The sequence below is a fragment of the Thalassophryne amazonica genome, chromosome 6 (genome assembly GCF_902500255.1).
Source record: "Thalassophryne amazonica chromosome 6, fThaAma1.1, whole genome shotgun sequence".
In the NCBI taxonomy this organism is placed as follows: Eukaryota; Metazoa; Chordata; class Actinopteri; order Batrachoidiformes; family Batrachoididae; genus Thalassophryne; species Thalassophryne amazonica.
Window position 1 is genome coordinate 38852897 of NC_047108.1, and position 14495 is coordinate 38867391.

At 43.4% G+C, this 14495-nt stretch overlaps 1 protein-coding gene across 5 annotated transcripts in view; it reads left to right on the forward strand.

Annotated features, from left to right (window-relative positions):
• Nucleotides 1-14495, forward strand: part of agap2 (ArfGAP with GTPase domain, ankyrin repeat and PH domain 2) — a 111156-nt gene that overhangs the window by 37868 nt on the left and 58793 nt on the right. For 3 of the 5 annotated variants that reach the window (XM_034172015.1, XM_034172016.1, XM_034172017.1), the window contains exon 1: nucleotides 5844-7841. The exons of the other annotated variants lie outside the window; for them this stretch is intronic. In XM_034172015.1, coding sequence (XP_034027906.1) covers nucleotides 6698-7841 — 1144 coding nt within the window. In that variant the 5' untranslated portion in view covers nucleotides 5844-6697. Of the gene's footprint in view, nucleotides 1-5843; nucleotides 7842-14495 lie in introns of those variants that run through there. 5 annotated transcript variants of the gene reach the window in all.

Below are 14495 nucleotides of genomic sequence, written 5' to 3' on the forward strand. Positions count from 1 at the left end.
CTTTAGATGTGGGGAGGAAGCCGGAGCACCCAGAAAGAACCCCTGTGAACACGGGCAGAACATGCAAACCCCACACAGAAAGGCCAAGTGGAAAGTGATCCCAAAACTTTCTTGTACTGTCGTCCACCAGTTTATTGAGACTATTGTCGTGTCCAACAGAAATATGTTTGGACTCCCAGGAAGAACGATGAACTTGCAGTGGAACAGCGAACATTAATTTATAAGCTTCAAAACAACCAAATGGTCTCATCGACTGCCACCTACTTCTGCGCTGTGCTGTTGGCAGTCACAGCCTTTTATAGAGGTGCTTAGCGCCCCTGCAGGTAACCACAAGTTACTGCACCCTCAGACAGTCATCCCCTGTAGATTCAAACTGAACCTGTGTACCTACACGTACATGTGCAGTTTCCATTACATGAAACAATTGATATATTTCTTTACACACACACACACACACACACACACACACACACACACACACACACACACACACACACACACACACACACACACACACACACACACACACACACACACACACACACACACACACACACACACACAAAAACATTCCCTTACAAGACCAGGTGTTGTTGTGGAGAACGCACCTTCCTGTTTGGGTGCTCCACTCTTTGTGTACCCACAGGATTTTCCAGTGCTTGGTTAGTGTCCACCAAACCCTGAGGAACATCGTTACTGGAAACCGCAATCGTCTCTTCATTGACAGTTTCCTTAGTTTCATCCTCTGACTCTTTCAGTCCATTGTCAAAATCATAAGCAAGACAAGAGCAATCACAGATTTCTGATGTCAACCAATCTGGATCTGGATCACCTCCAAAATTCAGTGGAGGCTTCCATGTTCTAATATCTATATGTGGTGCAAATTTGCTGAGAATCTGTGAAGTAGTTTTGAAGTAATCCTTCAAAGCCTATATAAAGGAAAATCTTGATGCAGAATCTGGATCTAGATCCAGATTGCCTCCAAAATTTTTAATGGAGTCTTCCATTGCCTGATACGTCTGTGTTGAAAATTTCATCAAAATCTGTGGAGTAGTTTCTATGTAATCCTGCTAACAATAATCCTTCAAAGCCTATATAAAATGAAACCTCCAAAATGTAATGGAGTCTTCCATGGCCTAATATCTATCTGTGCTGAAAGGTTCATCAAAATCTGTGCAGTAGTTTTGATGTAATTCTGCTAAAAGACAGAGAGACAGACAAATGATAAATAAATAAGTAAACGCAGATGATTTTATTACGTCCGTGGTGGATGTAATAAAATCATCAACATCATTGACAATGTTTTCTGAGTTTACATTCTTTCTCTTTTCCTCCAATAATTGATTCACATGTCTTTTGATACAAGTTCCATTTACAGACACCAAATACGTAACAGGACCCAGAACCTGGGTAATTTCATCATTCACCCATTTCTCTCCTCCCCTGTAGTTTCCCCTGTAGCCCTGCTTATCCCACAGAGAAACTCCTGAGTCTACCCATTTGACTGTGTCTGAACATGTGGATCCTGGATAAATTGAGAGAAATTTGGTGTCAGCAAAGATAACCTGGTGTGGACTTGTCTTTTCAAAAACAGTTCTGTTGGTGTTTTTCCAGTGTCACATGTGGCATATTTCAATAACCAAACAAGAAATTTGCAATACAGTGTTGCAAAGACATACCATCAAGTGCTCTACTTTTGGCTAAGGACTTTTTAAAGTTTTGCACCAGCCTCTCTGCCAATCCATTTGAGGCTGGGTGGTAGGATGGAGTTTTGATTTACTTAACAGCATTCAGCTTCAGAAATGTCTCAAATTCACTTGCAATTAATTGAGGTCCGTTATCAGTTATCACCTCTTTAGGCAACCCAAAAGTGGAAAACGGGTTTCTCGAGACTTTGATTGTTTTGCACGTGGTAGTAGTCTGCATATGGATCATTTCAGGCCAACGCATCCATCACCACAAGGAAGATTTGCTTCTTGGACTCTGTAAAATCAAGTGTATTCTCTCCCATGGACCTGATGCCCACTTCCATGTGTGCACTGGTGCTGTAGCTGGAACACTATGCTGAGGTTTGCAGATATCACACTGATTTACTTCATTCTCAATATTTTCACCCAGTTAAGGCCACCACAATAAGCTTCCAGCCAAGGACTTCATTTTTTCCATGGCACGGTGGCTGTCATGTAGCTCTGAAAGTAACCTGTGTTGCAGACTTTCTGGAATGATTACTCTGAATCCCCAAAGTAAATAATCATCTTCCACAGTAAGATCAAATTTTTGTCTCACATACGGCTGAAAAGCCTCATTTGACACATTCTGGTCAAACTGACAAAACATATTGTTTCACATTCACAAGTGTGGGATCTCTCTGTTTCATGTGCAGTCTGCTAAGCTGTGACAGACAGACTGTCTAGGTAAGAAATGGAAAACACTGGATTTGACCTTGGAAAATGTTCATCTGCTATTAAAACTGACAAAATTTAGTTTTTACTGAAATCCGAGCATTATAAAATCTTTGCAAAATTACATCTTCTTTTAATGTTGAGAACATATTTAGCTGGTTGCGGGGGATTCCATATCAAGTTTTGTTTCTTTTTAACTTCATCTGCAGGAGGATGTGCACATGCATGAGGTTTTGAAATGACCAGAAGTTACCTTTGACCTTGTGTGAAGCGCGTACGTGGGCCGTAACATTCATAAGATCTCTGGTAGATCACTTCAGAGGTGTTATCTGGTTTTAAAAATAGTGTTTTTAGGTTTAGAAGAATGTATTTCTTGCTAACTTTCACAAAATATATGAGTAGGGATGGGTATCGATAAGATTTTATCAGTATTGATGCCATTATCGATTCCGCTTATCAATCCGATTCCTTATCAATTCCCTTATCGATACCTCTTGTGAATTTTTTGTGTACTAAAAGTAGGCTTTACAGATTTTCTATGTCAGTGGGTCAAAGAGCTTTTTCTTATCGTGCACCCGCTCTGTGGAATGGTCTTCCTGCAACCATGAGGCAGTCAGAGTCCATGGGCATTTTAAAGTCAAGACTTAAAGCCTATTTTTATTCTCTTTTTTATGAATAGTTTTTATTTTTATCTGTTTTATTCTTTTACTTCTGTTTTTAATCATGTATTTGTTTTTTATTTATTTATTTAAATTTTTTATGTTGAATTGTTCTATGTGAGGCACTTTGAGATGGCTTTTGTTGTGATTTGGTGCTTTATAAGCTGATTAAATTGAAAATGAACAACATTTTATTGAGTCTTAAAGTAAATTAATATGAAATTGGTTACTGGATCCTTAAACCTTGGACATAATAAACTCTACATGGTGGATCCTTGATCTCTGAACATAAATAGAAATAAACAAAATCTGTAGTTTTTGTCAAAAGCATTTCCTTTCAGACATTATTGACATGAATGTCTTTCCATACATCTGAGTTGAACTCTTGCAGCTGGCTGTGCTGCATGTCAGGAAGTGATTTATAAAGAATGCAGGACGTCTCATTTTGGGAGGAAAAAAAAACACATTTTAGCCAATTGTAGTTTATTGTCTCTATTACAACTTTTGTAAGAGGTGTCATTTTATTTAAAGCGGCAATTCGTTTTGAAATTATTCATTCTGGCCGGACTCTGTCTCGGCAGAGAGCCGCGCAGCATTTGGAGCTGTACCAACGGAACGGAGGACGATTGTCATTTCTTGACTGCAACAAGACATGAGTCCCAGTTAGTAACTTTAATCCACACAAAAATGACTCACGATATTTTAATGGCTTTGAGAGGGGTTAAGAAACGGACTTGCCATTTCTGAAGAGCAGCGAATCAAAGAACCACGAGCCAGTGAATCGAAGCACTGCTTCATTGGTTCAAGCTTCAAAGTGGTGTCGCGCTGCAGAAGCAGTTGATTACAGAGCCGCTGCAGGGTCTGTAATCAACGTATAGGAATGATCATTTTCCCGACAAACACCCTCAAAAACAACGGCTGCTCTGAAGGACCAATAAGGGAATCATTAAGCAAAAAGGCTATTGATATCGGTGGATCGAATCATTTCTTAATGATACTCAAAAGAATGGTTCTCGATACCCAACCCTATGAGAAAGAGATTCATATAGAAATCAGCAGTTTCGGAACTTTTTATTCCATGTTGGATTATTTTATTCAAGAGAGCAGCCAGCAGACATCACTGTGCAGCTCTACTCTGATTGGCTGTCACCATGTACTTCCCAGCATCCCTCTTGCAAGTCAGGGGAAGCCTCCATGTGATCTATGACATCGCTGTATTTTTCACTACCAGAAATACTTCAACGTTGTCTGTTGTTTTTAAATTTCCCCCCTCAGGGGAAATAATTATTAATTTTTTCTAGACATTGCAATTTTCCATCATATTTGCAATGTCATATTATGAATCCCCTATTTAAAGGCTAATAAAATTATAGTGGTGCCAAAGAAAAAAAAAAATTAAAAATTTGAAAGGCCGTACAGTTTTAGGGGTCACAGAGGACTTTGAGCCTAGCCCAGCATTCATAGGTTGAGAGGTGAGGTACACCTTGGACATAATGCAAGTCTATCACAGGGCCACATATAGACAGGCAAACACATTCACACCTATGGTCAATTTCAACTTCCCAATTCACCTAACATGCTTGTCTTTGGAAGTGGGAGGAAGCCGAAGCACCTGGAGGAAACCCTCATGAACACGGGAAGAACAACTCCACACAGAAAACCAGGTGGGAAGCGAGTCCAGGACCTTTGGGCTGTGAGGTAACAGCGCTAACCACTGGGCCACCATGCTGCCTTATTAATTTATTTATTTGAGGTTACATTATCTCAAATTGTTTGGGGTATTTCTGGAGGAAACTTTAATATCTGTTTAACATACAGTACTTGATTGTCTTAGCTTGTTGAATAATACCCTTATTTTTCCCCCACATAATGTGGACGTATCAGCACAACACAAAATCAGCTCTGCTAAACTGGTAGTTTTGTCATTCTGTGGCCCAGCTCTTGATGTCCAGTATGTTCCCAGGCCTTCATGCAGCAGCTGATTACATGCTGTGAGTCCACAGTTTACCCTCTTCTGCTAATGACCGCATGCTGAAGCAGCCAATAGGCTGCAGATCAATAAGAATCCTTCCCCTCACACATGCACACAGTGACACTGAGACACAAACACCATTTCCATACACTGACATCCAGTGAGCGACAGCCATACACAATATGCCGGAGGAGGAGGAGGAATAAAGGACAGGGAAGTGATGATTGTGCCAACAGGAGCCAGGAAGATTGTAACACCTTAGCAACAAACAAGCCAAGCCTCCTACTGAGGAGGAGCCACACGGAGGCACACAGATGGATGGATTTGATAATACAATCCTGGAAGCAGTACAATAGGCACTTAGGGGGGGAAAAAAAAATCACTCTTTCCTGAGTGTCTTCTTTCCCTACAAATATACATCCCTCCTTTTTACTGCTTTCCACTCCTGACTAACCTCTTCTTCTGTCCTCTCTACCACTGGTCTTTCCTCCTGTGGTCTCCTTTCATTTACTCCAGCCTGTGTGCAGTTCTCCTTTATCACCAGCACTCCCCCGCCACCACCACCACCAAAAGAGGGGAGGGATGAGCAATAAAGAGCAGGGACCCGGCACAGTCTGACAGAGGGGAGAGACGGAGAGAGAGAGAAAATACAGGAGGCAAAGGATGCGGGCTGCTCCTGCATTGTGTGGACTGAGATGAGGAGGGGCGTGAAGAGGAAGCAGGAGATGCAGTGAAGAAGCCAGAAGAGCTGTGCATGTACGTGCACTTTAGGCACGCTGAACCTGTGTCTGAGCGGTGGCCCCCCTCAGTGCTCAGAGGATGCAGGCGATCTGGGACTCAGCACGAGGACGCGCCCTGACTCACGCGTGCACCTGCAGGTATCTTTCCGGGCTTCTGCTGGCTTCTCATCCTGATTGTCTTCATGTCCTTCCCGCCACAGTGCGCTCTGAATTGATGCTGCTGTCGTCACACATGTGCAGCTCAGAATGAGAAGCTGTGATACGCACTGGACTACTGCACACGGCTCCAGGTGTGCATGCTGCTTTTAGGGGGCGACAGTGATCATTCTTTAAAATGAATCTTTGTTTTTTTTTTTTCATTTCACAGCTGCTCTTTGTCACGTTGTTGATGACGTATAATGCGGGGAGGTTGTTTTGCTGAACTGAATGATGATTTTTGCTCTGGAACAAGAAGAGTGAAGAATCCAGACTGATGGTCATGTCAGACGGGGGGTGGTGCACGTAAAAATCAGGTCAAGTAAATAATTGCAATCAGGAACGAGGCATCGGGAACAATAATGACGATTTATTTGCTTGAGTAGCTGCTGGCGGATGCAGAAGATGGATTTTCTAGGAACAAAAGAGCTGACAGTGTGCTGAAGGTTGTCAGCAGTAGAGAATTTTTTTTTTTTTGTACCTGAATTCCAAAATGAAAATTACAGCCAGTGCATGACAATAAAATCTGAAAGGAAGAACTAAGGATTCTGGGGATGGGTGAAGGTAGCAGCTGCTCTCCTGCTGAATTTTCTAAGGAGAAACTTAATCTCCCTGCGTGCTGTTTTTTTGTCTCTGCGGTGCTGTCAGATTCGTTTGCAAACCGTCGGTTGTTCATGTGGCTGTGCCTGGTTTCATTCATCCACCGTGTTTCTACTGAAGTCTGACCACATGAGTGAAGGCAGCACCCTGCAGCAACGCACCACCTACCTCATCTCCCTCACCCTGGTCAAGGTAGAGGCTGTGGAGGAGAATGGAGGAGAGGCAAAGAGCAGCAACCAGGGGGCGGGAAGCGGTCCAGGGACAGAGCCAGGAGGACGACCAGGAGAAGGAGTCAGGGCGAGAGTGGAGGCTGAAGGTGAAGGTCAGGCTCCTGCACGGGCTGAGAATGGAGGTGGTGTGCTTCCAAGACATCCACAAAGTACTGAAGATGCTGCAGCTGCCGTGAAGGCTATCAGGTTTACAGAACTCAAAGATGGAGAAAGAAAATCTCTAAGCCCTTTGAAAGACAAAACTGTCATCTTTCCAAGTAAAGGAAGCGACAAACCACCTTGCAACCTCACAATTCCCCTATCCTCTGAGAGAGCCCTGATTCAGAAGACAGAGTCTGCAGATGCCCCTTTAACAAGAGCAGAGAAGACACTTTCCACCCCAGACGCAAAGCAATGCAGACCGCCGTCACTGACCACGCCGCCCACAGAGGTGGTGATGGACTCCATCCGAACCCCGACCAGGACCAGCCTCCCTATTCGTCCAGTGGGACAGCGACCTGTGAGTCTGCTGAAGTCTCACAGCAGCGCTGCTTCCCGCGGCCGAGACTCCAGGGAAGGCAGAGAGCGCAGTCCTACTTCAGCCCAGAGTCTCGACCGTAAAGACTGCCGTGTGTCTACACGCTCTCCAGGCCCCTGTAGGGCCTCGTGGGCCGAGGCTAGCAGGCCCGACGCGTGGCGCGACCTGCAAGATGAGACCAGAACAATGCTTGAGATTGGAGGTGGAGTAGCTGCCATGATGATAGACCTTCCCAGGAAGGAACGGCTAAAGACGGGTTCCACGTCGCTGCCTGCTCATGCTAACCAGGTTTCCAAACCTCCACGAAAGGGTAAAAGTCGCACGCTGGATAACAGCGATCTGAACAGCCTGTCTGAAGAAATCGGCCTTGCCAGGGAAGCACAGCAGGGAAACCGAGGCTCTGCTAAGGACAGGAAGATGCTCAAGTTCATCAGTGGCATTTTCACAAAGAGCAGCTTGGGGACAGTGGGGTCGTCCTCCACAGCGCCCCCCGTGTATATACAGAGAGACTCGAGTGAGGAGGAAGGTAGGAGGTCACATACGCATGCAATTGTGAAGTCTAAAGCCAGTGGTGGGATTAGTGGGGTGGGGGGGTGTAACCCCACCTTCCTTGAGGTACTGACCAAAGATGTAATAAAATGTGGGAAAATGCTGATTGACAACTACTGCTGCATAGAGAATTAGAGGGTTTCCAGTGTTTAAAATTAAAATTGTGTAGAGAGTCAGTATTTAGCTTTTAACAAAACTTATTTATTCCTGAGGGACAATTCAAGTCTAGTACAGCAGTACAAAAACTACCCACTGCGAAGGCAGTACACAGTAACATCATTCAGTTTAACACACTGCCCCTCCCCCACCGCACAAAAAAGCAAGGTGACTAAGTGAAAAGGTGCAGTATAATATGAGGCATTGTAAAAAAGCAAAAACAAACAAACAAACAAAAACAAAAACCCTATTGTCTTAAAATGCAAACAGGCACACCCAGCCAACGCAAGCCCCCTTCCAGGGGTGCCAAAAAGGAGAGAATAAGGATTCCAGGGGCCCATGATTGACAGGGCCCCAGAGAGGCCCCTAATACAATTATAATACTGACAAAATAATATGAGGGGTGGCCCAGTAAGATTTCTTTTCATGGGGCCCAAAATCTTTGGCAGCACCCATGCCCCCTTCACCTGAAACTTGATCTGCCCCTGAAAGCGACCTGTTCCTTTCAATGTAAGATTATAAACTACTTCATATCTGAAGCATCATGTGTGCCGTGGCATCTGTTTAATCTGAATTGGTACTGGGTGGGGCCGTATAACTCCACCCACAATAGATCACATGCTGAGGAACATCCTTGTGGACCCACGCATGTCTGTAAACTGAAGAAGGAAGTTCTTTGATGTGGGAACAGAATAATGATGGACTGTCTTTATGTAAATCCCCTCAGAGCGTGGGTTTATTTCACACTGCTGCAGGGCTAATCTCTGTGCTGACACCCACACCCACACCCCACTCACAGGGGGTTCACGTCTCATAATGAGGCTGCTCCAGCTGATATTGCTCTCCAGGAGCGGGAACCTGTCCGAGTGGAAAAGACAGCCACATCCAGCAGGAGATCTGCAAGCACACACTAGCCAATCAGAAACATCTCTAATCCTGTTTATCATCTGACACTTTAAATTCCACCCGGCCTCATGTGGGGAGATTCTACGCCGCCTGGTTACTAGTTACTATTCTTTGCAGCGTGTTGCCGGCCGACACTGCGCCTCTTTCACAAACACGCGTGTGTTGTGTGTTCATTTGCTCATTGTCTATTCACGCTGTCACACGTGCACACTGAGGACCCACTCATGTAGCGAGACCACACACACATTCACATGCACACACACACTCAGGGCAGGAGGAAGTGTTGCCATGGCAACCGGCAGAACTGCTGCTTGCACAGAGGCAGAGTCTGATGAAACGGAGGGCTGTGGGGTGGGAAGAGGAGGAGGAGGAGAAAGAGGAAGTGCGTCTGACCGTGCATTGACAGAGGGAGGATTCTGACTGAATTCCAAAAAGAATTAAGTCAAGAAAAAAAGCAGCTTGATTAGCAGCTGGAGTGTGTTGGATGTTGTTGGGGATCATGTGTGATTTCTGCATAGATGTTGGATCAGTTTTGGCAGCAGCACCTTGCTGATAGGATCCAACACACAATGAGAGCTTTAAGGCAGACAGGCCAAAATGTATGCACTGTGTGTATGCACTCTGTGTGTGTGTGCGTGCGTGTGTGTGTAGTACGGCTGTAGTGTTCCATAAATTCAGAACAAAGCTGGAGCTGTCACACAGTCACACACCGCATCTATGAATCATCACAGCCTCCCTCCAGCCGCTCTGTTCTCTCCACCAGGCTACAGATGGAGGTTCACATTGCATTGTGTGTGTGTGTGTGTGTGTGTGTGTGTGTGTGTGTGTGTGTGTGTGTGTGTGTGTGTGTGTGTGTGTGTGTGTGTGTGTGTGTGTGTGAAGGGACAACCCACTTTTACAGTACAGTGCGTGGTGACACGAGCACAGCTGTGCACGACACTGTGAGGGTGTGCTTCATTCACGACTGACCTGGTCCACTTCTACAAACGAGCTCGAATCTTTGAATATCAACTGCAACTTAGAATTAGGTCCATATTTATTTGGACATTTGGACATTCAGCCTTTTGTCATGACCTATATTGCAACATATTGCTATGCTGGGCTATGCAGAGCTCTGGTTTGGTGGTGAGCTCTTTGTTTGGAGTTAGTTCTGTTCTTTCCTTGAGTATTTGAGCAGAAATGCACTGAACAAAATTTGTAATGTGCCTTGCAGACAGACAGTCCTCCAGCGTTTGACGATCTCAGGATAGCCATGTCATTAGCACTGAATATGTGACACAAACCAGAATTCTTCCAGTGATTTCATGTGTATATGGTTGTGCAGTAATATGTTGTATTATGGGTACTAATGACAAAACACAGAATTAAAAAAAATGTTTTAACTGTCAATCATAACACACTATAAAACATATGTGTTCACTGCACGCCAGCTTTAACTGGAGCAAAACTACTTCAAAAACTAGAGGATTTGCAGAGGTTTGTGCTTGTGGCCTCTGATTTTTACATAATGAAAAATAACTGGACAATTTGGTGGCTTTTGTCTTTCACAGCCAGATATACAGTAGTGTTCAGAATAATAGTAGTGCTATGTGACTAAAAAGATTAATCCAGGTTTTGAGTATATTTCTTATTGTTACATGGGAAACAACGTACCAGTAGATTCAGTAGATTCTCACAAATCCAACAAGACCAAGCATTCATATGCACACTCTTAAGGCTATGAAATTGGGATATTAGTAAAAAAAAAAGTAGAAAAGGGGGTGTTCACAATAATAGTAGTGTGGCATTCAATCAGTGATTTCATCAATTTTGTGGAACAAACAGGTGTGAATCAGGTGTCCCCTATGTAAGGATGAAGCCAGCACCTGTTGAACATGCTTTTCTCTTTGAAAGCCTGAGGAAAATGGGATGTTCAAGACATTGTTCAGAAGAACAGCGTAGTTTGATTAAAATGTTGATTGGAGAGGAGAAAACTTATACACAAGTGCAAAAAAGTATAGGCTGTTCATTCTACAATGATCTCCAATGCTTTAAAATGGACGACAAAAAAAAAAAAAAAAAAAAAAAAAAAAAAAAAACAGAGACGCGTGGAAGAAAACAGAAAACAACCATCAAAATGGATAGAAGAATAACCAGAATGGCAAAGGCGGTCAGCTCCAATATGATCAAAGACAGTCTGGAGTTACCCGTAAGTAGACGCCTGTGTGAAGCTAATTTATTTGCAAGAAGTCCCTCTGTTAAATAAAAGACGTGCAGAAGAGGTTACAATTTGCCAAAGAACACATCAACTGGCCTAAAGAGAAATGGAGGAATATTTTGTGGACTGATGAGAGTAAAATTGTTCTTTTTGGGTCCAAGGGCCACAGACAGTTTGTGAGATGACCCCCAAACTCTGAATTCAAGCCACAGTTCACAGTGAAGACAGTGAAGCATGGTGGTGCAAGCATCATGATATGGGCATGTTTCTCCTACTATGGTGTTGGGCCTATATATCGCATACCAGGTATCATGGATCAGTTTGCTTATGTCAAAATACTCATGGTCATGTTGCCTTATGCTGAAGAGGACATGTCCTTGAAATGGGTGTTTCAACAAGACAACGACCCCAAGCACACTAGTAAACAAGCAAAATCTTGACTCCAAACCAACAAAATTAACACCCCCTTTTCTACTTTTTTTTTTACTAATAGCCCAATTTCATAGCCTTAAAGTGCCGGTCACAACCCACTGTGCGTTTTTTTTTTCGCCGTATGTTTTCTGCGGATGCCACGGCCACTACGTTTTTGTGAAAATGTACGGAGGCAGTAGCAAGAGGAGAGAGGGAGTACATTCAACACACATCTCTAGGAGTGTAAGGATAAAGACAGTTTTCTTTTGATGTGTGTGTTATGAGTGGGACCAGAGCGGCAGGTATTTTTCGGCGTCGGCGATGCATGAGCATGTCCAGACTGCAGCGGTCAGTTGTACGAGTGTTTACTTGCCTCAAAGTTACAGCTAGTTATCAGCTGTAACTGTTAACAGCTAGTTATCAGACTGAAGGTGTGGAGTGTCTGTGTTGCTGAAGTTTGGAAATAAAGTCCAAGTTTATGTGTATCACAATCTTCAAGATCTGATACCTACAATTTAATTCCATAGTATGTGGTGAGTAGCCTACTGCCTCCGTACGGATTTGGTTAATTCAATAGTAATTGAATGAAAATGTGCTGCTTTGAATCCGTACTGAGGTAGTGCTCACAACGTGCGTCATCTGTACTGCTGGTGAATCCGCAGCCTGAGCACAGCGAATGTTCTGCATGCACTAAAACCTCTATGGCGTGTCTGCATGTGTCTGCGTGCTCCTAAATTCCTACTGAGGCAGTACTTACGACGTATGGATCTCCAAATTTAGCCCACGTTTTTGCAAGTAGACTGCACGCACGTGCAAGTACGGCAGGTTGTGATCACGGCTTAACAATGTGCATATCATGAATGCTTGGTCTTGTTGGATTTGTGAGAATCTACTGAATCAACTGGTACCTTGTTTCCCATGTAACAACAAGAAATATACTCAAAACCTGGATTAATCTTTTTAGTCACATAGCACTACTATTATTCTGAACACTACTGTATATTAAATACTTGATATGAACTCTGCGCCTCTTACGTTCAGTGAAATAATGAGGAAGTAAGGCACACCTGACCATGAAACAGCACAGTGGCCAACTTTACTTTTGTTTCAGTAAGAACGGGGAACTGGACACATACAATAGGTGCTGTAATTACTGCCAGATTAAAGCTGACGGTCGGCACAATGAGCTCATATTTATTATTTGCTTTTAACTCTAATGATTTGATAGACAGCTAAAATAACAACTTGCCAAAGTCAGAACATACAACCCCTGGCAAAAAGTATGGAATCACCGGCCTCGGAGGATGTTCATTCAGTTGTTTAATTTTGTAGAAAAAAAGCAGATCACAGACATGACACAAAACTAGTCATTTCAAATGGCAACTTTCTGGCTTTAAGAAACACTATAAGAAACCAGGAAAAAAAATTGTGGCAGTCAGTAACGGTTACTTTTTTAGACCAAGCAGAGGGAAAAAATATGGAATCACTCAATTCTGAGGAATAAATTATGGAATCATGAAAAACAAAAGAACGCTCCAACACATCATTAGTATTTTGTTGCACCACCTCTGGCTTTTATAACAGCTTGCAGTCTCTGAGGCATGGACTTAATGAGTGACAAACAGTACTCTTCATCAATCTGGCTCCAACTTTCTCTGATTGCTGTTGCCAGATCAGCTTTGCAGGTTGGAGTCTTGTCATGGACCATTTTCTTCAACTTCCACCAAAGATTTTCAACTGGATTAAGATCCGGTCTATTTGCAGGCCATGACATTGACCCTATGTGTCCTTTTGCAAGGAATGTTTTCACAGTTTTTTCTCTATGGAAAGATGCATTATCATCTTGAAAAATGATTTCATCATCCTCAAACATCCTTTCAATTGATGGGATAAGAAAAGTGTCCAAAATATCAACGTAAACTTGTGCATTTATTGATGATGTAATGACAGCCATCTCCCCAGTGCCTTTACCTGACATGCAGCCCCATATCATCAATGACTGTGGAAATTTACATGTTCTCTTCAGGCAGTCATCTTTATAAATCTCATTGGAACGGCACCAAACAAAAGTTCCAGCATCATCACCTTGCCCAATGCAGATTCCAGATTCATCACTGAATATGACTTTCATCCAGTCATCCACAGTCCACAATGGGCTATTCTTTAGCCCATTGTAACCTTGTTTTTTTTCTGTGTAGGTGTTAATGGTGGCTTTCGTTTAGCTTTTCTGTATGTAAATCCCATTTCCTTTAGGTGGTTTCTTAAAGTTCGGTCACAGACGTTGACTCCAGTTTCCTCCCATTCGTTCCTCATTTGTTTTGTTGTGCATTTTCGATTTTTGAGACATATTGCTTTAAGTTTTCTGTCTTGACGCTTTGATGTCTTCCTTGGTCTACCAGTGTGTTTGCCTTTAACAACCTTCCCATGTTGTTTGTATTTGGTCCAGAGTTTAGACACAGCTGACTGTGAACAACCAACATCTTTTGCAACATTGTGTGATGCTTTTGTTGTATGGCTGGGGGGGCCTGGCTGCCGGTTTGTTTGCCTTTTGTGTTTCCTCCCAGGTGGCATGCATTTGGGACTGAGTGGCTGTGTTGCTGAGGCTGTTAGGACTTCACCCTGATCACCTGCGACTCGTCAGGACTCACAGCTGAGGTGCATCTGGAGGGATTGGAGTATGTTGGCATTTAAGACTGAAGTGCACAGTGTGCATTTGCCAGAGACTCGACCTTGTGACCAGACGGGTGAGATCGTCGTCTTGGGAGCCATCTCATCAGCAGCGGACGCTGAGAATGTCCAGGTTTGATGCACGGTCTGTGAAAGAGGAGAGGGTGAGGTCTCACGCTCGTCAGCACACTTCCTGAGGTACGTTGGATTTTGTGACTAACAGTTATACAGTCAGTAAATGTGGTGTCCCTCACACCTTATTGTATTGAGCTGTATGTTAGTCATGTATCAGCT